This window comes from Hesperophylax consimilis, chromosome 5, assembly GCF_061612785.1.
Source record: "Hesperophylax consimilis isolate HC1 chromosome 5, BYU_Hcon_1.0, whole genome shotgun sequence".
Classification (NCBI taxonomy): domain Eukaryota; kingdom Metazoa; phylum Arthropoda; class Insecta; order Trichoptera; family Limnephilidae; genus Hesperophylax; species Hesperophylax consimilis.
In genome coordinates, this window is record NC_142840.1 from 39,307,824 (window position 1) to 39,335,501 (window position 27,678).

General features: G+C 32.4%; 1 protein-coding gene across 1 annotated transcript in view; it reads right to left on the bottom strand.

Annotated features, from left to right (window-relative positions):
• Nucleotides 1-730: 730 nt before the first annotated feature.
• Nucleotides 731-27,678, bottom strand: part of LOC149423935 (cholecystokinin receptor type A-like) — a 264,990-nt gene continuing 238,042 nt past the window's right edge. The window contains exon 8 of the mRNA XM_089631931.1: nt 731-907. Within this exon, the coding sequence (XP_089488057.1) occupies nt 731-907 (177 nt within the window). The remainder of the gene's footprint in view (nt 908-27,678) is intronic.

Genomic DNA, 27,678 nt, shown 5'->3' on the forward strand with positions numbered 1-27,678 from the left:
TGTAATACGAGTGAAATACGTAATTGATTGTGGTTCATACGGTTTAACAAAAGAAGTTTCACTTCTGTCTTGCGTAGGCTTGACACACCCACTTTTTGTTTTATCTCGTATAAAATAAATTTTGTTACGGGTTTGTTTTTAAATTAGAAACACAGTATTTTAAGAACTTGATTTTGAAACAGTTCCGACTAGTTTGTTCCTTTAAAATCTAACAGAACTATGAATCGGTAAACTTTTATCTTTCAAAAGTTTTGAACAATGAATGACCTTACAAAATTGAATAGTACGTAGCAGTAGTACAGGTAAAATATTACCAAAATGCTTAAAATTTCATCAAACTTTGTTGAAAAGTTCACTTTGGCAGTACAATAAAAGATGTGCTGAGTTCGTCCAAAAAATGGTGAAAAACGGCGCAAGCAAGTTAAACCTGTTGTTTTCATGTTTCTTTACTAAAAACATGTTTTATTTCTCCCAATTTTGATTGAATTGAGAATTTTCATTCGATTCAGCACAAATAGGAAGATAGCTCATTCAACCTAGCCCGTAAACATTTATTGGACGAACTCTGCAACAGGTCTTCAAGTATAATGCCCACATGCAGAAATAATGTACATATGTCCAAAGTTATAAGTGCATGAATATTGTAATTCATCAAATATATTTTTACCTGTGGTACAGGTGAACATAGGAAGTCGGGACGAAACTAATAAAGCATAAGAGGGAGATGGGCTTACCTCGCACACCTGTAGCAGTCGAAAATTGCCATGAAGGCCTGGCGGAACTTCTTATTCATGAAGCAGTAGGTGATGGGGTTGCAACAAGAGCTGACGTATGCTAGCAGCTGCACTAGAGCCACCCCCGTGCTCCCTACGTAGTTATACAGCAGCTCCGGAGAGAACAGGTATACCTGAAACAATAACGACACCCTTATTTTAGGGAATCTAATAATGTATAAGTACATATTTACAGCAGATACGGATGAGATTGGCCATAAGCCGTTAGAAAACTGGCGCATAAAATTTTTGTTAAAATCGTTAACCAATATTACCGCAAACAGCATCTACGCACAACCGCACGTCTCGTCTTTCCACCTTTACACCTTTCATTGCTTCCGCTGATTTAATAGTCAGTGAAGTTTGGTCGTAGGTCGGCAATATTGGAAACGCTTATATACGATAATTCTATTGTTTCTATTAAATAGTCTTAATTGTAAGCTTTAAGTAAGGTCATCAATAGGCCTGCATCAATTAATTTACCAAATAATACTGTCCAAAAAAAGCATCCCTGAGGTACCCCTTTTTCCCTTCAAATTTGAGTCCGATTTTTATTGTTAATCTGAAAATTTGAGTACCTGTTTCATATTCGAAATATGGTATTCTCGTAGAATTAATAATAAAATGCTGTACCGCCTGAATTACACCTGCTGAGTGCTCGGCTGATGTGTAGTCAGTACTCGGCCTAGTAGTGGGCGAGTGATTCAGGCAAACAGTGGATAGAAGCAAGACCCAATGACTATTAAGTAAGTACCCACTCCTCCTGCATATCCAAATCGGCGCTTTATTTGCTCCCCACTCGGTCTGTGCGATCAGCCAAGTCAGGCAGTGAAAGAAAAAAATCAAAATTTAGAATCGTTACATTTGTTGTACAACTCTGTTCATTTTCTATTTTGCTTTATCGTAAAACCACGTTAAACTGACTCACCCACTGTATCATCTTATTTTCAATAAATTTCTCGGCCGAGTAACAAAGTGAGTCATTTGGCCGAGCACTAGGCAAGTGTTATTCGGCCTTAAGGGATCAAATGCTCCTTAATATTCAATCAATAGCGGGTGAGTAGATCTCTAAATATTTGTCAAATGTTGAGTAAGCACGTACTTACTCTCGAGTCGCTTCGTGTCTGCGTAATTAGTGTGGTGCATTTACATTCATTAATGATGCATCGCTGACCCAATTCTCCTGGCGCTTGGGGTTTGGCCATTACCTTGAAGTTTCAGCAATTTTTCTTATAGTTTCGAGATTCTACGAGTTGCAATATTTAATAAGATCTTTCTATTTTGCAACTTTTAAACTGCATATTCTTATAAATTTAAATCTTGAAACAGTCTCTGGTAACCAATATTCTAAGTACACATTTTTAAAACATTCGATAAATTCATTCGATCGTAAATCTATTTTAATGAATTTGCTTCGTGTAAAATTACTTTTTCCTAAAACCATACTTTCTGATATGTTTTATATCATATATTATCAAAAGACATCCTTCTTACTATCTCCGGCTTTAGCATTTAGAACACCTTGAGTAATAACCACCACGCCTATTGGAATATCTAGAAGATTCACTTTTAATGTGTTATGAGCTCCGTCAAGTTATTTTTTCTTTGAATTTTTGATTTGAGAGCCACATGCTTAAAATGTCCTAGCACTAAATGGCATCAGCTAACGTTTTTTGGAACGATTAAGTATCCTACCGCGCGTACTCGATTACAGTAACTTTGTTTATCTTAGCTATACTGATTCTAATACCATTTCTGCCCACCGGAGATTTAATTTTTGCGTACAAATACTATCTCACCGAGTAAAATGTAGTATTTTTTTCTTGGCAACTCATGCCATGACAATGTTATGGAAATAAAAAAATATGCAAAACAAGCAAATAATAATAATAATAAAAATACGTAAAAGCTTGTGTTCTTTTATTATGTAAATCACAATTTTGAGAAAAAATCTTATATTTCTAAAAGGCTGAAAAGTGAGAAATAATGCCGAATAATAAAAAATGCTGGAAACGAACGTCTGGATGTTCAAGGATCAAGATTCTAGTTTTCACAGTCTATTCACTTTAGGGTAATCCAGGCTCTTTTCGGAAGTTCAAGAGGAAGTTCCGGAACGGTTTTGATACCTAATTAAATAAGCTTAAGAAAACTTTTCATATTTTTATAATATATCTAGTTATTTAGGCAGAGTAGTATTAGAATGGGTGGATGTAGAAATCAGTTTTAAGAAGATAAATGGCTCAGAAGTTCAAAGAAGAAAAAATTGGGGACATTTCAAGAATATATGAAATGATATTATATATCCATTACTTGATTCAAGCTTCGACAAGGGTTAAAAAAATAGAAACAAATGTTAGTCAAATTATATGATTAGATTTACAAACGGTTGTAAAAATAGAGTGGTGGCTGAGTTGGCATCGCGTTTGGGTCCTACCCAGGCATTGTGAGTTCAATTCCTCGGCTGATAAAGTCATTCATCACAACAGAACCAACATCATCGCAACATTTTTTACTTACTGCGGTGTTGGTAGGAGATTTTCAAATATTATAGGTTACTAGTAAACTGGTAATGTTTGTCTTTCTTTTTAAGGTGAAACGGAAATAATAATTCTCATACAATCTGTATGCATGCTCGACTCAAAAACAACTGATTCTATTTTATTTATGTTAGTACTGAAAAATAATAGTAAAAATGAGATTGGCACAGATTCCTTACTCATTGTTATAACACTTATAATAATTAAGTAATTACATGAGCAAAAGTATTTATTTAACGTCTTAGTTAGGTGTTGATTAGTGACTGGTAGCTGAAAATTCGAGCACACTTTTAGCACATTCGTTTTATGTACTCTTATATTAAAGTAGATGTTTTAACAGGAATGACAAAAGATTTCATGGAATGATTTGTGATTCTGACAAAATTTTTATTTTGATTTTTTTGTAAATTGTATTTCAGTATTCTTCAGCGCAAGCTTTACCCCGCCATGCGTTGCTGTGGCTAAGTTTATATGCGCAGTTAGAGAAACAAGAGCGCGTGTTTCTTTTACGAAACTCCAGGTGGAATTGAAGTATTACTAAATTTTAGAGAGTGTTATGAAATGAATTTTATCAAAATTAAAACATTCAGCCCCGCAATATTTTTTTGAAATTATTATTTGTATATTTAAATATTTTCATATGGTAACCCCGTGGTTGCGTTCAACGTGGGTGTTAACTGTGGGAGGCGGGGCTAGGCCGCCGGTCCCCATGAGTGGGGGCGGGCAAAGGTCTCTTGTTTTCCAGCTTTCGACAGAACAGGTTGTTTAGCTTCTCCGCTTGGAATTCTAGATTTGATTTGCAAAACAGTTTTGAAAATGTTTGCCATGAAAAAAATTAAGAACCGGGTCCCACTGCTTTCACCTGGAAATCTACAGTATTATCGACCTATGGTATTTTTCCAACTTTATTCTTTTTGCTTTCTTCCAATAAATTTAACATCATTTTCCATTTTTTTAAACTTCCACATAGAAATTTAAGCTTTTCCTAAGCGTAGATTTAAGTACTGTAATATAGGTCTTCTTGAAGGAATTTTTGAAGCACCATAACTAGATTGTTTTATTTCCAAGAAATCCCTTGTTCTATCAGGCGGCTGTTTTCTCTCTATTCAAATGAACTGGAGACACGAAACCCGCTTGAGATAGCCTGGTAGTCGTGAATCCGGTATATTTATAGCACACCGTTCGACCCCGTGGAAACGCATTTTAGAGCGGTAGAGAATATTTACTTAAATCTTTCATAAGACCTGAAACATTTCATTAGAATAAATATAAATCACTTGTAAAAAATATTTTACCTATCGGGATTCATGTAATACGGAGTTATCACGATCTTGACATTGCATCGTACGTCATGCAAGCGGAAAAAAGGGTCCAGTTAACGCAAACAGAACAGCAAAGATCTTTGTTATCTGGCGGACCTTTTTACTATTCATCGTTTATTTAAATTACTGAATTCAACAATCCTTCAGTGTTCCATTTCTTTCCAACTTACGCGTTGTAGCCTTAGGACTTTAAGATGCACTTTTTTTCGCAAATATGGTTCGGTTTTTCTCGTATCGTTTTCTAAGACCAGAACTTTGCAGGCAAAAAACAACAATTTACAGTGATAAAAATATCTTATGTACGGGAGCAAATCAATAATTCATCTCAATTTTCAAAAAAATAACCTGTCAAAAATGTTTTATTCGATAATATTGAAAATAACGCAATCTATCGGTGTGAATTTTCTGAATACATTTTGATAAATAGAACTTGCTTTATTATGTTTTTTTGTTACAATATGTAATCTGAATACGAATTTGTTCTTTCTTCTAGATTTATCATAAGAATAGGAATCAGTAAAGCTATATTATACCCTGGGAAAACAAAAGAAAAGGAGTTTCTCTAATATTTATGAACGAACATCAACATAGCCTCGGATTTCACCTAAAAGTAGCACCTAGTTACTGAATAACATAGTTGGCCCTGCTACGTGAAGCAAAATGTGTTAAGTTTATTATTTATCACAGCGGAAAGGCTTGATACGGAGTTCCAAATAATAATAATTCCTAGAACTTTGCCTTTCTGTAGCCGGAAGCTCCTTCAAAAAATCACCGAGACTCCAATATTCCCATTCTGCGATCCGATAATTCGACAGCTCTTATAAATAAATATCCTTTCTTCTGCCTTGCGGTTAGGAATAGAACATGTGATGCATTTGACAGTATTAAACTATTTTTGGAAGCTCTAGACAGCTCTTCATTTTAACTTATGCAGTAAGGCTGCTAGCTGCTAAATTCCTTCTGCTTTCATTCTTGAATAGAAGAAAACACGCCTTACGGGATAACTGACAAGTGACAAGTCACGAAACAATTTTAAATCAATGACTGACTGAACTAATCGAATAAAATAGCACATGAATATTTTACATAAAATTGTTATAAACGATATGTTTCTTGAATGGAGGTGAATTGAGTTTTCGATATGCCGTTTTATCCCATAAATTTACATGTGGATTTAAATGTTAATTGATATGCCGGGTTGGGTATTTTGGTACTACATTACATCCCGTTAATTTATATGTGGATAGTTGTATTTCTTGATATAAAGGTTTGGGTATTTCGGTATTAGATTACATCCCGTTAATTTATATGTTGATAATTGTATTTATTTATATGACGGGTTGGGTATTTCGATATTCCATTTCACCCCGTTAATTTACATGTAAATATTTCCTTGATATGACGGATTGGGTATTTTGCAAAATGCATATCATTATAAAAATGTATAAGTATTTATATTAAATATTGTTTCAACATTCATTATGTTAATTATCACTCGTAACTTATTCAAACATGTGAATTTTCCGTGGATTTCCTTTTAACACAAACATTTAAAAAATAAAACTACGTATTTTCAATGTTTCAACTGTGTTACTGTAACTATTTTCTTGGGCGATTGATAGAAATAAAACTGATGAAGCAATAATCCTTTCCAGCTATTGGGAATAAATTTATATTCAAGTTTCTGAAGTGAATACTAATTGTGAGAGTTCTCCCAAGACATCTGCACCAAGTTTCAAAGTATAAACCTAGGAATGTATTCAGGATGAAAAACTTATTGAATTGTCTACCTGGAATAGAGACTACTAAGAATCAAAAGAAACAAAAATTCTCAAATAAAATTTAATATCGTGGAAAATGTATCATGCTAAAGAAGTCACAGAATAAAGATAACCTTGGGATTACATTCCATTGACGCAGACCAGTCGTTTAATAAAATGTAAAATGGAAACGTGAAAAATCACGGAAGCGCTATTGCGTCCTAATATCTCGTCGAGACGTGCTCCAATATTATCAGATGAGTAGCAGTGAGTGAGTCGGTCGGTTTTAGAGGGTTGGAATTGGACTAATTGGAGGTTCAAAACTTGGAACCATTTTTTTTACTTCGTGTCTCATCTAAATATAAAACATCAATGGGGATAGTCTGAATTGTCGACAAAACAACAAATTCAAGGCAAAAGTTCAATAGTTCATTAAATCGGGGTTACAGACAGTCGGATGGAATCACAAAAGAAATTTGAATTTATAGTACAATATATTTTTTCCATTTATCAAATGTAAATTCTGTACTTATATCGTTTTGATAATGTGTTCAGAATAACTCAGACACCGGAAGCAAAAAACAAAAACACTCTCAGTGTAAACTCAAGAGTTATAAATTTGCACGGGTTTTCTGCAGTAAAATTAAAAGGCACCGTATTTTTTTCCATTTTTTCACACGTTCACTGAAAAAAAATGTTTAGTAAATACAACTTGCTGAAACGTGTGCGAATAATTGTTTAATTGTGGTAATTAATTAAGTTAATTACATTGTAATAATATTTATTACATATAATTCGCTTCTAGAAATGTACAAACCCATTGAGAAAAAAAAAACTCACAATGATGGTTCAAAGAAATATTTAAAAAAATTAAAATCAGTAAATCCATATTTGTATATTTTTGATTGTTCGTTTATTTGTTTGCTCTTATTTTTTTTGTTCAACTTAAAAAACCTGTCTTTTAAAAATTTATATATTTTTGATATTTTGTTGCCAATGTAAAATTGTATGGACTGACTTTTGTATTTTTTTTTATTTATTTTTTATTTTTTATAGTGAATACCTCACAAGAGTCCCAACTGCTCCCGTCTGGAGCCAGTGAGACTATGGCATCCCCAATTGGGGGATGTTGTGAGGCTGAAGGTAAGTGGGGAAGGGAAAGAGGAAGGTGGGGAAGTACCTGGCTATTCAGATCTAGTCACTAAACACGGCTAAAGCCATTTGGAGCAACGTTTCAATTCTGAATGGTGGTCTTTCACCAGGGCGATACTGGTAGTATCTTCCACTCTGTATGTATTCTTCTTTTGTATTCTGTTCCGACTTACGCATTGTAATTTCCACCCGTCCTTAAATGAGTTTTGTAACTCATAGGAATTGCCCTAGCAAGAAATAAAAAAATAAATTATCGAAGATACTGTTTGCGATTTTTAAATAAAAATTTGAAACATTAAAATCGGAAAAAGATCCGCATCTGGAACCCAGAACCTCAGAAGGCGAAGCATTAGCGCAGTTGGTAGAGCAGCTCCCCAACAAGGCGAAGGTCCTGAGATCAACTCCCAAATGCGACCGTGTCTTTTTCATATTTTTCTGTTTCAATTTTTCGTTTAATAATTGCTAATATTATCTTCAATAATTAAATATTACAATTTAAGGATTTACTCAATATTTTCTTAATAAATGTAAAATCATTTTGTGGCAACATCTTAATATTCAAATTATTATCTTTGTAATAATTAGAATAAAATATTTTTTTAGTACCACTTTTCTGTGTGTATTTTTAATATATAAAACCTACCGGTTTAGGTGCACCCTGAACTTTCATTAGGGTTATATAAACCTAACATTAACATTATTCAATCTCTATTAATTTAAAATTAGGTTTTGTGTGAAATCTGTGCAATGCAATGTTGTGTCAAAATTTCAAAGTAGAAATCAGTGTAGAAATTTCGGAGACTTAACATTTTGAACAAACAAACATTAACATGTTTATTTATTTTATTTGTAATAAAACGTCACATCTTAATGAAAATTCTTTATTCAAATATTTTTCAGGCCTGTAGGGACAAAATAGTTAAAAAATGTGAAGAAAAAAGTCCAAATAAAAACGAAGATTTCATATTTGAAAAAATAATCTTTACTGTACCATTAAAACGGCCATCACTTCGAAATGGAAACGGCGAACATATTTACAGAAAAAGAATGCAAAACGGTCGAGTTACAACAGGACTTTGCTACGATCAGTCAATTAGAAGGAAAAAATTGTTTTGTGCAACTTTCCTTAACCGCGAAGTTTGGGTATTTTCCTTCACAATTTTTTCTCCTTTTTTTGATGCTCTCCTCTATCGGAGGATGGCCATCATCAATATAATTTTTAATTAAAAAAAAACTCAAACGATTTTTTTTTTTACTAAAACTTTATACTCAGATTTATCTCTACGAAAACCAAACCCATAAAAACAATAATTTTAAGGTTTTTTCAGTAAATTGCAATACAAAAATATCATTGCCAGCCTTTGGCAATAAGAAGGGTTTTAGTAAGATTGTTTAATTTATGGAAAGAATAGTAGGTACTTACATACAAAAAAAAGATAAAAACACTAATTTAAATCTGCTTAAAATCTTTTAAGGCAGGTTATTACTTTAATATCTTTCCTTCAGTCTAATTTTAGAAAGAAATAATTCTCAAATTCTAGGAAAACTGCTTTTCTGTATTTATCTTTACTTTAGTTTTGTAACAAGTTGTTTCCTGAAATAATAGGAACAAAAGGTATTATATTTAGCAGACTACAATTAAAAACCTTTTATACTATTTTAAAAGGTCTCTCATCAAAAAGTCGAGTTGAAACGTCTAAAAATCGATCCGATTTTACTGTGTGAAGTTGAGGGTCGGTTCTTCGGAATTCCCCATTTGAAATATAAAAATTCCTGCTTTGTGAAACTCTTTTGTCGTAATAAAAGATTTATTTTTGTTGATGTCTTTTACCAGTCAAAACTTGTTACATGCAAATAAATAAAGTACAATGGAAAAAGGTTTTTGTTAAATTATTTTCAAACTTATTTAAGAATTTTGACCTGCTTGACTTCGCTCTAGATACAGGTTAAATCCTTTACGGGAAAGATTAAAAAATATTGAATTTGAATTTATTTTTACTCTAATTAAATTTAATCTAACCTACATTGTAAGTTAATTTATTTACACTTTCCAGAACGCTTAATTTTTATGGTTAATTTTTCATTGAAAAAAAAACAATAGGTACATTAAACAAAGTTAAGTAATTTTTCGCTATACCTCACCACAAAAGAAATTCGCTCTTGTATTTTGGGTGAGATTTCCAACTTGCTGATACGATTGATCTGGAAATAATATTTAAGTGTTTCAAATTTTTAAAAATAATGATCAAATGTCATTTAGAGACTTGGACAATCCCACGTTGTCTAAAATTACTTATATTAAAAAGTTAAGCACAATGCTAGTTGAATGTATAAAAAATAAATTTTATAAACCTATTTTAAATTCACATATTTTTATTTCTGCGGGCAGATTATTAAAATCTTTAATTCCCGAGAAAATACATTTTTTTGGCATTTGCTTTTGAATTTAGGAATTTTGATGGTGTATTTGGATTAGGGTTTGCAAATCCCACACCTTTTTCTAATCCCGCGGGCTTTGCGAGATTTTTATTGAGGGATATTTAATTGAAATAATCTATTTTTTTATTTGGCATAAATTATCTTTGATACTAGTATATTGCAAAAAACATATTGAAAAGGTAACAAAGTCAGTAATTTAAGAGGACTTGTCGTATCAATCATTGTTAGTACTATTGTATTTTAAGAGTTGTTTGAAAAGGTAACATAATAAATATTTTATGATGGCTTTGGTTTGATTTATTTTAAGAATTCTGTCACTGACAGGACTCTCCAGTCACTTGGGATTAATCATCTTTGGTACTACTAATATTATGAGAAGACTCAATAAGTATTTTAAGAAGATTTGATAAAAGAAAATATGATCTTACCTTTTGACTTTTGGGTATTTTGGCGCTTGCGTATCACGTGGTTCGAAACTCGAAAGTACGTGCAAATCAAAAAACATGTTTTGTGGCAAATTTAGTTTTTTTCAATCCGCAAATCCCGCGAATCGGCGTGATCAAATATTGCTCTTGAAATCGACTTTACCAAGTCACGAAAACACAAACACAGAACAAACATTATTCTAGCTGTTATGTTATTGATTATTTTGTTTAAAACATTGCTTATTTACTAACAAAACGTCGCTCAAAAATATAACATCATCTGATTGACTTAACTCATAAATTTTGTGAGTCTTTTCTTTGTCAGGTTAATACATACACAAGAGATACAAAAAATACCTTTCGTGCATATAGATTTATAAAAGAAGCGTTTAATTAAAATACTTGAACAAAAAAAATAAAGCTTTGCCAAACTTTTCTATATTGTAAAGACGCTAATTAAATCCTCGAACTACTTGAAAGCCACCCAAGTACAATTATAGTATTCTAAGCCCAACTTAAAATAGGTACAAAATCCGATTTATTTATAATGCTACGTAAATTAATTATACAGACAATTTTTATGGAAACACATTTTTACAGAAAAAAATTATTATATTATGTCATTGAGGTGATTGAATCACAGAATGAATCTACATAATGTTGATCATTTAGGATAATTATATATCTGAAAAAACCCGTTTTTAATATTTTTATAGTAGAATAACTTACAGTATTAATAATATTTATCCTAGACTTGTAAAATAAAGTCAATATATGTTGCATGTTAAAAATAAAGGTATATATTTATTGAACCATGTATGATATCTAGATTCCATTTAAATTCGGGTAGAATCTTGTCATCACGTAGATGCAATAGCTAAAAAAAATGCGTTAAAATGTGAAGATAATGTTGGTAGGTCTTACTCGAAGTTATGATACTATTAAATACTAGCAGTTAAAAACCCGCTCCGCGGGTTTTTGCTGCTAGGCCTTGCGGGCGGCACTTAGTTGGGCTTCGCCCAGTTTATGTGATACTAACAGTTACATTTAATAGGTAGATATTAGATCATTGGGTAGATAAATAATAGAAAGACATTCTGCACCATTAAACACCCGTCACCCCAACATAAATCTCGTCAATGAGAAAAATGTTTCCTCTTCCATACCACCGAAATGATTTAATTTTTAAATCGAAATTTAATTGAAAAATATTTATATGTAATTCGAAAATAAAAAATTTCAACATATTACAATATTACATATAACTTTGGTAAATAATATACTCTTACCAAAAGACTGTCAAAGTAATTACATTTTTTTTAAATATATTAAGAATTATTTTATTGGGATAAGTCCTAAAAATCTACATATTTGGGTGAAATAATATTACGCTCTTACCTAACGATTGTCAAAGTAAATACACCAAAACTCTCTTAATTCGCGAAAACCTTACAGGTGGGATAAATTGAGTCATTTTCATTTCAAGGGACACAAAAAACAAAACTTTTTAAGCAAGTACAATTTATTATACTTTTATTTTTTACAATCTACAACATAATATTATACACTTTCATTAGGAAAAAATCTCTTTATAAACAATATTATCCGTATACCAATCAGTCAGAATTTGTATAAATAACGATGACTGCGCTCAAACTGTCCATAAGAAAATACTGGTTCAGGAAGTAACAGTCCACCCCGTTCAAAAGTTTGTCCTTGAGATTTATTTAATTTAATTTGACTGGAAAGTGTTTCCTGCACATATTGAATTATATTGTAACATCCGACAAAGTGTTTTAAATTCTAGGAATGAAATGTACTGTACCTTTTCTGTTCCCTGTAATGATTTTGGCTTGAATTAAGTTACAGCTGAAATTTTTATAGCACCGCTTTTGTGAGATATCACCTCAGGGGCGCTTTCCGTTGAAGTACATCCTCATTGATTGCATAAACATGACTATTTTTAGGGCACAATATGGTACGTTGACTCAACCCTAAGGCATCAGCAGTTGTATGTGTCTCACCGTATATATAGTGAATCTTGGAAAATATTTACATTGGGAATAAGCACAGATGACTCTAATGTTCCTTCTACAAAAGGAAGTTTGCCATCTTCCAAGTCCAAAAGCCATTTAGAAAATATACTTTCACTTTCTAAAGCTCTGACATTTGTTTTTAATTGAAAAGTTTTGAAATGGTACCAAAGTGTGCTGCTTTTATGCAAGCGGCAATTAATTGTCCTCGTGAAGCACGTCGACACACTGGAAGGATCTGACGAAAGTCTCCGCCCAAAACAATAACTTTGTTACCAAAGACAGAATCACTTCCCATGATATCACGTATAGTACGCTCAATTACTTCTAAAGCTACACCTGTCATCGGTGCTTCATCCCATATTATAATATCTGCTTCCGTTATAATTTTCCAATTCTTTGATGTGACCTTACATGTTGTATTGTCCTGTAAATTGAGGGGTAAATTAAAAGCAGTATGACACGTTACCCCACCTGGAAGCAAGAGTGCTGCAATGCCTGTCCAAGCGACTGATAAAACTCTTTTACCTTTTCGTCTTAGAGTGTGAATTAAAGTTTAGTAAAGGTATGTTTTCCCTGTTTCGCCTGGGCCATCAATGAAGAAAAATTTATTGTCATCATTTTCATGTGAAAAAAACTTATTCAAAATAGAATTATATGCTTGAAGTTGTACGTCATTGAGTTTGGCAGCCATCAATTCACCTAAAGTGTTTTCAGAAATTACATTAAAATCAGATACTTGTCCAAAACTGCAACTTTCATCAGGTTCAGTTAAGCCCTGCATTCTGCAAGATGAATTCTCCTTCATGAGAATATCCTTTATGTTTAAAAGACAAAGATTAATAGCTGTTTCTTCAGCAACACCATGATGAAAAAAATCTTCAGCCGAAGATCGAAGGGATACATTGTATTAAAATTAAAACAAATAGATGTCTCAGAATTTTAGGCGTCAAATACAATGAAGCCTCCGTCATACTGCGACCATTCTCGTATGTCATCAATGAGCTTCAGTTCACGCGCCGCATCATGAAAAGTAGCTACATAGTAAATTGCCATCAACAGTTCGCAAAGATTCAAAGGATGTAGCTCCAGCCACCTTTATAAGAATCAGCCGTAAATGATACAGTTCTATATTTCTAGGAGAAATTGAAGGTATTCATCCAATGATGTTTCCGCCTCCCCGCTGTCGCCTCGTCCACTTTTTACCAGCTGTAAAGACATAGTTATTTGGTACATCTTGATAGAGAATAGAACGTCCCTCAATATCTTGAAGATTAAATTGGAACCACGCTGTTAAAGAGGTGTTCCTTGTAGATGCTTCCCTGAGAGCCTGTTCCTCCCGCCCAGAGGGGAGGGAGGAACAGGTTTATTTTGTAGAGACAAAATAAACAGATTAGCGGTCGGGTAAATGTAAAGCCAGAAGTAAAATTGAGTGAGATTGATCATGTATAGATAAATAAATACTATCCAAAGAGGAACAAATTTTAACATTAATATGAGCATCATATTTTTTGCTAAGGAATGCATTATATGGAACAACAAATCGATTGTCGATACGTATATCCCGAATAACGTGATTTTCAGAAAAATTATCACGTCTCCTGTAATCTGGGTAGCCTGCGGAATTATTATCAGTAGCATCTTTAAATGATTTGGGGAATTTTTTAGAGCACTTACCGTCTAACATGCAGACTGACCTTGGATTAAGTACGCCACATGGTCCATGAATGTTATTTTTTTTAAATAATACGGTACGAAGCCGAATTCTTCGGATGGGGTAGTTTTGCAGATACGGCATTATCAATATCAGAAGCTGTATACAACTTATCTTCCCTGCTAAGTGTAAACACACCATGTAGATGAGGTAGTCCTCTTTTTTGCTGTTCAATTGTATACACCCAACAAATTACCTTTCCAAAAACATGTTTCTCAGTCATATCATGAATAAATTCCTTGAATTTTAGATGGAAAACCTTGGCTACTATATCAGGCCTGTCCGCGGCCGATTGATAATGTTCCAATTCGGTTGGTATTTCTGGCCATTTGGGATTGCATGTAAAAGTTATGACGACGACAGGACGACCAAATTTACGTACCATAGCCATTGAAACTTGATAAAGTTTATTCACATGGCGTGGTTCACCAGTAAATGAAGATGGAAGAATGACTGTATTACCTGCACATACTCCTCTATCAGTGGCTAAATTTCTTACATGGTTTTGCAAACCTTGATAGCATTCCACTCTGAGGTGTCGTTGGTTTTTCCTAATGTAATCTAGGCGACCAGATTCATAAATAATTATAATAGATAAATAATGTAAGCATGAATTAAATACTGTTGAAAAAGTTTACCCGCATAATGGATTGGATTAAATATGTTTCTTCGCACTGCTAATTTACTTGCATAAAACTACATAGCAGTTACAGTATGACATTGAGCAGTACAGAAATCAGCATGATGCTTAAAGCCGGGGGTCCAACCACATTCACCTGATGGAAATAGTAGTGGGAAAACCATAGGATCTAAATGCTTTGATAAAGTTGCCATCCTTTGAAGTCCTTAACATTTTTAGGTTAAACAGCGATATCTATACCCGATGGCAAATTCCCGTCTGTCTGCTACGTATACCATGGCGATATCGTGAGAACTGGTTGGAGCATTTTACCTCTGATGAACGTGTAAATAATAGACGTATATCTCTCACCTGCCCACCCTCAGCCGCAATGCGTATTTCATCTTCCTCGACAGATTCTTTTAGTTTCTTATACTGATGAGGGCTTATTTCGCGTATTTCACTATCAATTATTTGCATTATATTTTTATAGCAATCGGCATTAGATGGATGACTCATACGCACTCTAACAGCCTCATCAGGATCGTATAGATAAAGCTGAGCATAGGAAGGTATTTCACCTGCAACTTGTATACTTCTGGAAGTGAGATGATAAACCTAACCAGAAATTTTTAAACAATATGGACCATTACCTGGGATATTAGCTATTTGCGCTTCAAATGAGGCAAATCTATTAGCACTCTTGTATTGACAAATAAAATTCCTAAAGTTTTTAGATTGACTACAATCTCCTGTCAATAATTCGGTGCTGGATAATAAGCTAAAATTTGTGGTATTATTTTTCCAGTATGACAGCAAGAATGTAACAGTTTACCTTTTTATATGACACTCTTTTGATATGACGCCGAAATAATTCTGTTCTAGAAGCACATAATTAGGATTATTGAGCACACTTCAAGAATACACTACTATCGCTTCGCTTGGTAAATTTTCCTCTCATTCGAAAATTCCGAAATTCGACCAATTCTGGTAAAATATTGTCCACATTCCTTTTAGCCATAGTAATTAAATTGAAATAATAATCTGAAAACAAAATATTTCTTTTTAGCGATTCACAGGTAGTTTGTAAACAAATTTCTTGGTTATCACGTCAATAATTCTATAATTATCACATATGACACATATCAAACATTGACAGCGCATGGTGGCGCATGGGGTCGGTGTTGTAATATCAAAAAATAATTAATTACGTATTTAAGTATCGAGTGGAACTGGTTATTTTAGCAGCCGGCTTTTTAATGGTGGATTTAAATATATTATATTTATAATTATATATTTGTATATATATATATATCTAACTTTAAAAAATTACACTGACATTGTACATTGCTTGACACTAACTGGCTATAAAGGCTTTTTGCATTGATTGGAAATCGATATACGCTGGCAGCACTGAACAATGTGTCTTTCGCGTGAATAATGATAAACGTCAAATTTCAATACGTAATTGTGGATAATTTTTACTGTAATGTAATTAATCCAATGGATTGTGAACTTTCTAAAACATATTTTCTTCGATATTAGCCAAAAATTATATGAGCATCGTGTCTTAATATTCAAATCGTGTCATAATTTTCAAATCGTGTTAATTTTTAAGTAAGCGGAATTTAACCGAAACAGACAATTTAAATTTGACCAATCAGAGGGCCTACACCGTCCAGACGTTGGAGTATTAATACTATCAGATAACCAATACATTTGGTCGAATTAGCTTAGTGGTAGAGCAAAGTCCTGGCAATGCTGATGTCTTGGATTCAATTCCCAGGTGCGACTGAAAGTTTTTCGAATACTTTTCTGCTTCACGATTTTCGTTTGAAAGTTGTTATACGAGCAAAAATATTTAAAAATGGTACTCTTTATGATGCCAAACACAATTCTTTTTCTTTGATTTTTTAAGATGTTTATTAGAGTCTTAAAATATGTACAAAGATAATATGTGGTAGCAGAAAACAAAAGAACACTGATTATTATGGTAATATTGGAATCTACTAAATTGTCAAGTAATTAAATTGGTTAATTTGGTAAAATTTAAGTTAATCTGTTGACAAAATTAGATGTATCTTTAAAATTAAATATACTCCCACCAAAAGGGGGTCTGAATGAAGAAGCAGATAACCAATACATAACGTGCCCCGGCAAGGCAAGGGTTCTGGGTTCAAGACCTAGAAGTGACCTATCTTTTTTGATTTAAATTTTCGTTTGAAATCGCTAATATTGTCTTCAATATTTAACTATTAAAATTTGTGGTTTTACTCATTAAGTTATTCCAAAAATAAAATATTCATCATTGACTTGCATAAAAAGTCAATAGATGGCGCACATTAAGATTAAAATAAGATATATTTATCTAAGACACTGTCTAGATTGCATTTAGTTCGGGTTAAATCTTGCGATCATACATAAAGATAGCAGCTAATAAAAATGTGCGGTGAGAAAATAAAGACAACGTTGGTAGTTCTTTTTCGAAGTATGATACAGTTAAATATGACCAAAGGAGATTATGTCCCATTACTTCAGTTGGTAGAGCCGTGTCCAAGGCAAGGTTCCGGGGTTCAAGTCCTAGATGTGACCGTATCTTTTTCTGATTTTTCTGTTTCAAATTTTGGTTTAGGAATCGCTTATATTGTCTTCAATAATTAAATAATTTTAAAGCGCGAACAGGGCATAAGGAAATAATCAATGATAAACTTTCACGTTGTTCTTTGTAGTGATTTAAACCTACTACCCATAGGTTCAGAGAATCGGATCCCAAGAAGGTCTCAACTAAATAATAAACAATACTATTTGTGACTAGAAACTAAGACAATGTTTCCTTATAACTGAAATGTCCCAGTAGTGATATTACCCTGAATTCCAAGTTTCCAGCAATAAAAGCAATAATTTAGATTACATTTCTACCCACGTTATTGTACTGGATATATCGCCAGCTAACAACGAAGCGCCCAGTTCGGATGTGTAACAATGACATTAAACTTTGAAGGTAGCTGTAAATCGATATTCGCCAGAGCAAATGATTTTCATGGAATATTGCTTTGCTGCAAACAAGTAGGTGTTTACAATCAAAAATGCAAAAACGAACAACATAATTCAACTGTTAATTAAATGGCTTTGTATTGGCTGTACGCTGTTGAATTTAAATGAATTTAGAAACATAAGTGTGAGAGCTAGGGACACATGTATATTCAGCATTTGTATACGTGTGGCTTCGCATTTATTTTGCTTAAGGCGATGCACGTTGTGTAATATTTTAAATCGAGCCGCTATCAATAACACCCCTTACGTAGATGGCGATAAGGTTTAAATTCCCGCTTAACACCATCCGCCTGTTTTGATTTTTGCAAGAAAAAACATGGCGATTAAGTGCCTTTTATTTTATTTTTTGGATGTTCAGGCATAATTATTAATTTTTTTTCCGATCATTTTATAAATAACTTAATTTGAAACATTATAAAATAAAATTATAACCGAAAATGAGTTCGTAAGTAGGAGATTTTCAACTTTAAAGCAGTTTTCATATAGAGATTTTGAACTTTAAAGCAGTTTTCATTTTCATATTTTCAGTTTTCAATTTTCACATAATTTTTTTCTGGTCTTATAAAATGACTTATATAAAAAATACTCGATTATTTCAAAGGCCAAGATGTATTCTACTCGCAGTATTTAATTGAGGCATCTGAAACATTTCTAGGCGACCAAATTTTCAAATAAAAAACACATGATTTTGCATTACTACGTAGTGCATCGCCTTAAGTTGATATCAAATCTTCATTGAAACCTCAATAGATGGGTAATATTTTGCAAATATCTCAAAGCCAAATATAATATTGAAAATTATATTTTTAATAATCAACAGGTAATAATTACCAATTTCAAAGTTTTACTTAGGATTTTTCATGGAAAGTACTGAAATTCATTCAAAACTTTTAAAACCTAGCTCTACACTCTGTTTATTACTGTAAACCTGAAGCAAGTCATGATTTCTCTGAACTGCTGTTGTAATTGGTCGGATCCTAAAGAAGCATTATAAAACGTTTCCCATTTCATCTCTAATCTACTGCTTACTAACTGATTTTATTTCCTACACACTTTCCTTCCCTTATTTCCTTCATTCATTTTTTTATGTGACACCGTACAATAATTCCAAATGCTTTTTACCTTCTGGAGCCAGTGATACTATGACATCCCCGATTGGGATTTGTATGAGGCTGAAAGTAGTGGGGAGATGGGGAGGAGTAGAGTTGGGATGTATCTGGCTATTCAGATCTGGTAAACAAACACGGTCAAAGCCAATTTTCAAGTAACGTTTCAATTCTGAATGGTGGTTTACACTGATAGTATCTTCCACTTTAGAACGTGCCGCAAATAAACTATACATTATTTTATAATTAGTAAATTATCCATTTAAAATGTTTTTTCCCCAAGAAGGGATCTGAACCCGCGACCTACCGCTTGCTGGTCGAAAGCCTTACTCCTCGACCACAGAGGTCGTAATAATTATCATTCACCAACCAAAATTCTTACGCTTATCGCCAACTATTCCGCCTACCAAGATACTGCAGCGCCAGGGAAATTTTCCTGGAGGGAGGAGTGCACTCTTTCAAAGTATTTCTCCGCCACCACTTGAAAAGCTTATGGCGCATACTACAGTGATCGAATAATAACATAATCACTTCCATGGTTGTCTGAATGGAGTCCCCCCTGAGAGACGAAAGACGGACAGAAAATTCTCTATAAACGGAAATTCAAATATTTTTTTATATTTAAATGTTTCACGTCTTCTTTGTTTTTATTCTATGAATGTATTGTTGTGCTGTCTATTTTAATTATTATTTCGAAATAAGGAGCGTGTTTCATTGCACTACCCCTGCATTAATTCAAGAATAAACTATTATAATTATAAATAACGTAATAATAAAAAATAAACATTTTAACTTGAACAATAATCAAACGAGGAAAAAAACGCCAGTTTTTTTAAGACATGCATCAGCCTAATTGTTTATATGAACGTCCGTAAGTGTCATTTATTAACAGTAATAATCATTGATGTACTCGCTGCAAACAGAAGAACTGTGAACGCAATAGACAACTAACTATCGATGTACTTGCTGTGAACAGCAGAACTGTGAATGCAATAGACAACTATCTATTGATGTACTCGTTGTGGACAGCAGAACTGTGAACGCAATAGACAACTAACTATTGATGTACTCGCTGTGAACAGCACAAGTGTGAACGAAATAGACAGTTAACTATTGATGTACTCGCTATGAACAGCAATAGACAACTAACTGTTCGTTTAAAACTCCTCAGGCTATTTTGTTCGGCTTATAATATTTAATTTCTAAATATTCAAGACATTACAATATTATAAATATAACCATCAACTAAAAATCGTTATCATCATAAATATTTCCGATCTTATTTATCAAATCGTTTTTCGGCAGTAGAATTTGGAGGAGAAATGAGTGAATTAGGTAAAATAACATGTGGAGTACCACAGGGATCAATTCTTGGACCGTTGCTATTCCTAATCTACGTGAATGACATAACAAAGTGGGGTATTAAAGGAACTATACAACTTTATGCTGACGATACGGTAATTTTTTACAATAAACTGAACCTAGCGGAGCTTGAAACGGAGATGAATGCTGATATTTCCCATCTCACAAACTGGTTGAGAATAAACAAACTAACTCTTAACGTAAAAAAAACCCATTATATACTTTTCGGTAACAAGAAAAATTTCAGCCTCGATATTAAAATTGGAGACAACTGCCTCGAAAAGAAAATGAACACAAAATATTTGGGTCTGATCGTAGATTCCCAACTCACGTGGGATCTCCATATAAATCATATAAAAGAGAAAATTACCCCTATAACTGGTGTACTATATAGGCTTCAAGGGTTACTACCCATTCCTTTACTAACTTCAGTATACTATGCCATGGTACATTCACACCTTTCCTATCTCTGCTGTATCTGGGGTTTTGCCTCAAAGAAATTGATAGCTGACCTGCAGGTGGCTCAAAACCGAGCTCTCAGAAATGTGTTTGAACTTCCATGGGACACTCATGTTAGGGACATCTATTCAGTTTCTGGTATCCTTCCAATTACAATCCTTCCTAAATATGAAATCACAAGCACCATCCTACAAATTACCCAAAAATCAACTCACACCAACATCAAGCCACTTTACAATCAAGACATCCACAACCACAATACTCGAAATAACAATAAAATCCGCATTCCTCAAACACACACTACAAAATATGGGTTAAAATCACTGAACTATATTGCCTATACACTATATAATTCGCTTCCAGATATGTACAAACACATCCACCACAATAAAAAATTGCAAAGCAATGCTTTAAAAGAATATTTTTTAACTACATTTAAAAATGAAAATATGTAACTGTGTTGTCATTTCTTGTTGTATCTTATCCATGTTTTTTTTTTCTTTCTGTACTTGTTTTCTATTGTTGTTTGTTCTACTTAACGTGTCATTATTTTAATTTTTAAATTTTATGCTGTATTGAATGTGAAACTTATATTTGATATCAAAATACCGTTGTAAAATTGTTCCTACTACCTCCTACATATGAATTGTAAGTTCCTCCTGTCCTAAAATGAGTTCTGTTACTCATCGGGATTGCTCTAGCAAGAAATAAACACAATAAAAAAAAAAAAATAATGATGGAATAAATTACCTATGGCATTTTAATACAAAAATTCATAAGAAATTTTGTTTGGTTATCTCTTATGACTCTAAGATAATAAAACCTCATTTTTATCATTCCGTCTCGATGGTATTTGTGATCCACTACCGAGAGAATTTAAAAAAAATGATTTAGCGAAAATACATTCTTAAAATATTTGCCTTGTCTCGATCATCCGAATAAAATCCATAATTTAATGGGGGTAATTGATTAAATATTTGTATTCTTATATATTCATATTGATGCTCAGCTGTTGTAGTTTGTACCAGTGGCACTGTTAGTCTACTAACAGAAATTTTATGCTAATATTTAGCGGTAGTTTATTATTTTTACTAAAGACATCTTTATGTAACTGAAGTATTTTTTAATTTTTTTTAAGTGGTGGAACCGGAAAATCCTGGAATACATTTTTTTGTTGGATAGTAAAATGTTTATTTAAGATAATTTTTTCTTATATTTATATGCACCCCCCAAACCACGATTCCATATTGCACCACAGAATGCGCAAGTGCAAAATAAATAAATAAATATTTTTGTATGTTTAATGATATAGTTTTTCTAAATATAAAAAATATATAAATCAGTTTTCTAATTCTATCTACTGTGAAGTTTATTTGACTTTTCCATTTAATGTTTTTATCGATAATTATTCCAAGATATTTCATTTTTACTTTACTATTTATGTAAATACGATTTGATTTACTTGATGCAATTCTTAAGTAGACAAAATCTTTATTGAAAATCAATGTTCACATTTATATTTGAAATATTCTCTGTTGGACTAAAAGGTAGAAAATAAGTTTTTTTTCAACATTAAGCCACAATAAGTTTTCGTTGTACCTTAGTTTTATCATATTTGTTGCATTATTTTCTGATACTTCGGAATCTTTCCAAGTATTTTCTTCAATCTTTATCACCGTATAATCCTCATAAGATTTAATTTTCCAATGATTGGGAGTTTAGAAAGTAAATATACATATAAAATGAAGGTGGTAGTAGGACATTTTCAAATATTTTCAGGTTATTCGTAACCCGGGAATGTTTGTCTTTCTTTAAAAAAAAAAAAGTATAGTGATAGGTTCAAAAACTCGTGAACTAAAAACGAAATCGATGTAAAAGCATTGTAATGTTTGGCTCAAAAATGCCCGTGCTATGATCCTTTCAAAATTCTTACATCGAGAAAAAGTTTTTCGATAAGTTTGTTTTTTGTTTTTAAAATATTAAATATGCACTTGAAAGGGAAATGAACGATCGTTCGTAAAAAATTCTTGCCACGATGTCAAGAGTAGTTTAAATCTTAGCAACACAGTAAGTATCACAGTAAGTCTGTATCTCCGGTAAAAATATACAAATTTTGAAAAATTATTCTATCAAATATTAGAAAATTACGTACTTTATGTAACAGGAAGTTTTTTCTTTCATTAATGTTATGTTATGATCAACTAAGTTCCTGAATGAAAACCAACATGCGTTGCGTTGTAGACCACCGAAAAATGTGGTCAAAGAATGCCCGATGTGTTCTACAGAGTGACGCCTGAGGCCTTAGACTAACATAGATATCCCCCTGACCCTTCGTCATACGGAAGAAGAATTAGGATATTACGCCATCTGTGCATTGAACAAGTAGAACCCTTTATCAAAAACTATTTGCTTTGTGTGCTCTCCTGGAAAGTGAAGCTGTCTAATATAAAATGTCTAGTACCTACTTGCATGTTACCATATCTGAAACTATCAGTTCATGGCAACATATAACATGGAATACAATACATGTCACGCAAGCGAAAGGTAATACCTACCGTCGTTTGGAGGGAGTACCAAACGAAGGTAGGTAAATGTAGGTAGGTAGTTAACATTATGAAAAGATTTCTTTGACATCTCGTTTGAGAAGTTACCTCGTTTTTACCTACCAAAATATATTAAAAAAGATAATATTCGCATTATTTCAAGTTAGGAAGGAATAACAACAAGCTCTCACAATAATGAACATAATATTATGGAAAAAAATAATTGGAAATAATATTTTATAGGTAGGTACGAGAAACAACACATTTTTTGGGTACTTGATCACGAAGAATAATAATTGAAAAAAAAACAAATTCGAATATATGCTTTTATTAATTTAGTAATAAAAATAAAAATAAATCTCATTGAATTGAAGTAGGTACTCACTTGTAAAATACAACTTATTAAAGTCTTAGAAATGATTACATACATACTTACACACATAAATTACGTTTTTTGTTTCGTTTTTTAATAAATATTGAAAAGCTTTGTTTTTGGAGTTGTCGGCAATTTATAACAGTCTTTAGAATTTGTTTTTTAAACTTTTTTATTGAAAGTTTTGATACATGTCACTGGAACAGTTATAAAAATAAGTAAAAAATATAACTAAAAATTCCATAAAGGCACATTTATATGGCTTGAGAATAAAAAAAAATGATGGTGTACATTTTCACCAGTTTGAATGATATAAAATTAAGTTATAAAAAGTAAAAATAAACAATAATTGAAATGAAAACAAAAAATAACAAAATATATGACATATTTAGTTAAAACTTAAAACCAAACATGCAAATATGGTAGGTGGGTCGAGCCCAAATTTTTTGCAAATGCTGACAGCTCTGGTTGTCCGTCACATTTGTAACAAAAAAAAGAAATGTCAAAAAGTGTAAAAATTTTATTTTGTTATATTTTATTATAAGGTAGTTTAGTCAAAAATAGATTTCATTGCCGATAAGTACATTAAATAGTTTTTCAAATGAGTGCTATTTTTGGTTCAATACAAATTTCAAACGACCGACTCTAAGGACGGGTTGTTTCGGAGAATTTGAACAATTCACTCAAAAACGTAAATCGATTCTCAACTCCGAGAAATGTTAAAAAATATCTTTGATTGCTTGACAAATGAGATATTATTCCCGTGGTATATTGTGTTACGTACTACCTAATATGATTTGAAATCCTCTGGGAACTGGGAACTGGGATTACGCAATTATTTTTTGCTAATTGTCAAATGTTTAACTATGATATTATCTACCAACCAAAGACGCTACGAGTATGTGAACATATTTTATGTTGGGATTTATGACGCCCGTGCATTTAGTGTGTGTAAAAAATGGCATTCTGACTTATAATACGTTTGAAAAGTTATTAATAAACATAAAGTGATCATTTTTGTAGTGCTGGTTTTGTGAAAATTCACCTGAAGGGCCCATTTAACCCTTAAATGCATGATTTATTTATTTTTATGGATAAAAAAATATTTGGTAGATATTTATATGCATATGCAAGGAAATATAAAGAATTTTATTTTTTTGTAATTTTTTAATTAAATTAGATTAATAAAAATTTTTTGCTAGTTAACCTTCCAGCGGGCGCGTTGAGAAATTTCCCATGAGCGGGCGCTTGTCGTAAATTTTACGTCATCAAGTTTTCTCCATGTAAGTGATGTTTTCTTTATACAAATGTTAGGGATTTTTTTAAGGATATGAAGAATGATAATAGGCAGTACTTAAAACAAAAACAAATTGACTTTCTTAAAAAAACGAAGCAACACTCAAAACATTTTAATATTTCAAAACAAAATTTGTTATCGACCTATTTAGTCAGAATCAATATTCCCATCCTTACAATTGCTACAAACCACCTCAACTGAAGAATGGTTCTTGCATGTAAAGGACTGGCAACGGTAACACTTCATTGAGGCTGAGGATCTTTTCTTATCCAGTGCACATAACCGACAAACACCGAGTTTTGGAAAGCTTATGTTTTCTTCTTCTGTCATCGGTTCAATAGCCCTACCGTAACTCACTTTGAGAAAAACATTTATATCTTGCGGTAAATGTTTGACATTTGATTTGACTCTAGCATAGCTCGAAGCTCGATGCTTACAACTAAGTGGAAAGAGTGGCGGAAGCGATAAGGCGCGTCTGTCGTAAATTTTACGACAGCGCGCCCGCTGGAAGGTTAACAACACCATGTATTTAATAAAAATTAATATGAACAATTTACGTATGAAAAAAAAATAAAAAAACCTATAAAAATTTCTCAAAACGAATAAGTGTACCGGAAAAATACAAGTTATTACATATAAGTATTGTATTATTGTATCTACTTACCTAAGAAAATCAAAATAATAACAGCAAAACAAAACTGTAATTCTAACCTCCAACCAATTTTCGAGAATCTTCACTTTGTTAAAGAAAAAGTGACATTTGACATTCGCGAAAGAAAAAAAAGGTGATGCCACTCGATAAAATATATTACCGTGAACTTGATAATTCTAAAACGGCATGCATTAAGTATACACCAAAGAGTTAAAGGTGGTTTGAACGGTATGTTGCAGTTTTGCAACAGTATGCATTTAAGGGTTAAATAATCTTAATGGTGAATGTATTGTCAGGTTATGTATGAATTGTAAGGATATGTATTTATTGTTAGATAATTTATGTATCTTAAAATTTATTTTACGGATATGTATGTATTGTAAGGTTATGTATGTATCTTAAGGTTGAATGTTTTGTAAGGATATGTATGTATTATTTGGGAAAGATCTAATCGGCCCGATATATAAATATTACATTCGGTATTATTTTATTATTTTAGTGTCCAGGTTTTTAGGTCCATGGGGATGAAATTTTTTTTTCTATTTTTTTTGTTTTTATTTAGTAATAAAAAAATATTTTTATATCTAGTATCAACCTTCTAACAACTTATTTCTATGATATTAAGGATACTTTACATATATATAGATCCTTTAAAATAGAGATTATTTTTGGCTCTCGAAAAATTTGTTTTTAGAAGTCTAAAATCTCCACTATTTCTCGTGGGATAGTCATGTATTGCGAAATTAAAATTTACATTTTTAAACATGTATTTCAAGAGCATCTTATTTTTTAGCTTAAATATAAATATTAGGGTATTGTAAATTATTTTCTTTCTCCTACTTAACATTCTTAACGTTTTTTCTGCATAATAATTAGAATACCTACTACAATTCAATACTGCTCGCATGCTTCTATTTTGAATTATTTTCAATTTCTTTATCTGTGTTTGATTGCACAAGAAAAGAACACTAGAGCAATAATTTAAATGAGATACTACTATACTGTTAAAAACGAACTAACTTGTTTTAACAACTTATTTATTCCTTATTCTTCTTTATAAAATTACCTTTTTTTGCCATTTTCTTATCTAATGGTTCAAAGTTAGAGTTAAATTTAAATGGTTTGTCTGTTATAATGCACAAGTATTTGATTTCATCTATTTCCTTTATTTCTTCGTTGTCTTTGATAATTTTAGTCCGTTGTTTTTGAAGTGAAACTTCTTTAGGCGCGTAATGGATTTTCGGGGACGGAGTAAAACCGAGTCAGGATCGACACGAAAATGCGGGTACCCCCACCACCGCTCACCGTTCACTGTCCCTCTCTCACCATATGCGCTTGTTGAGGTGGGGGAGCCGCTCACGAACGTTCTCTCTCTTCTCTTCTTTCCTCTCTCTCAGACACCAGCGAACTGCGCCACGCCAAGCATCAGCTGCTTGGTTAGTATACTGCGTCGTGAGTGTAATACGAGTGAAATACGTAATTGATTGTGGTTCATACGGTTTGGTACAGAATTTCAGTGTTAAAAATGAGTAGTGACGAGATAGAGGTGATGAACACATCAGTGGCACAAGAGGAAATATCCCCTGAGAATCACCAAAGAAGAGGAGAGTCTGATTCACACAGTGATGACATTAACATAAGGTAAATATAACCTATAAGAGTTGATAAATATTTCACAATATAGTAGTATTGTTGGAATAGGATTGTTTAATATATTGGCGAGATTATATTAACAGTGAAATATGATGTAGGAATGTCGTTACAATCAAAGCAATGGCCAACAGGCGGTACAGATTCATTAAGGATTTAAGTGCTCATGTATATATCTCGCACTTTAGTTACCATAACCCAATTATCACGACATTAGGAAATGATATTCATGAAATTGACAATGAAAATGGCACATGATTGGTAAATTGTCATTGTAATTTCTTTGTAATTTTTAATTGTAATATTGTTATTTATGTAATATTGTATACTTGTGAATAAATTGAAAATTTTTGGAACTATACATTAATCGAACGTCATTCATCTATAAGAAAATATTAGAAAAAGCAA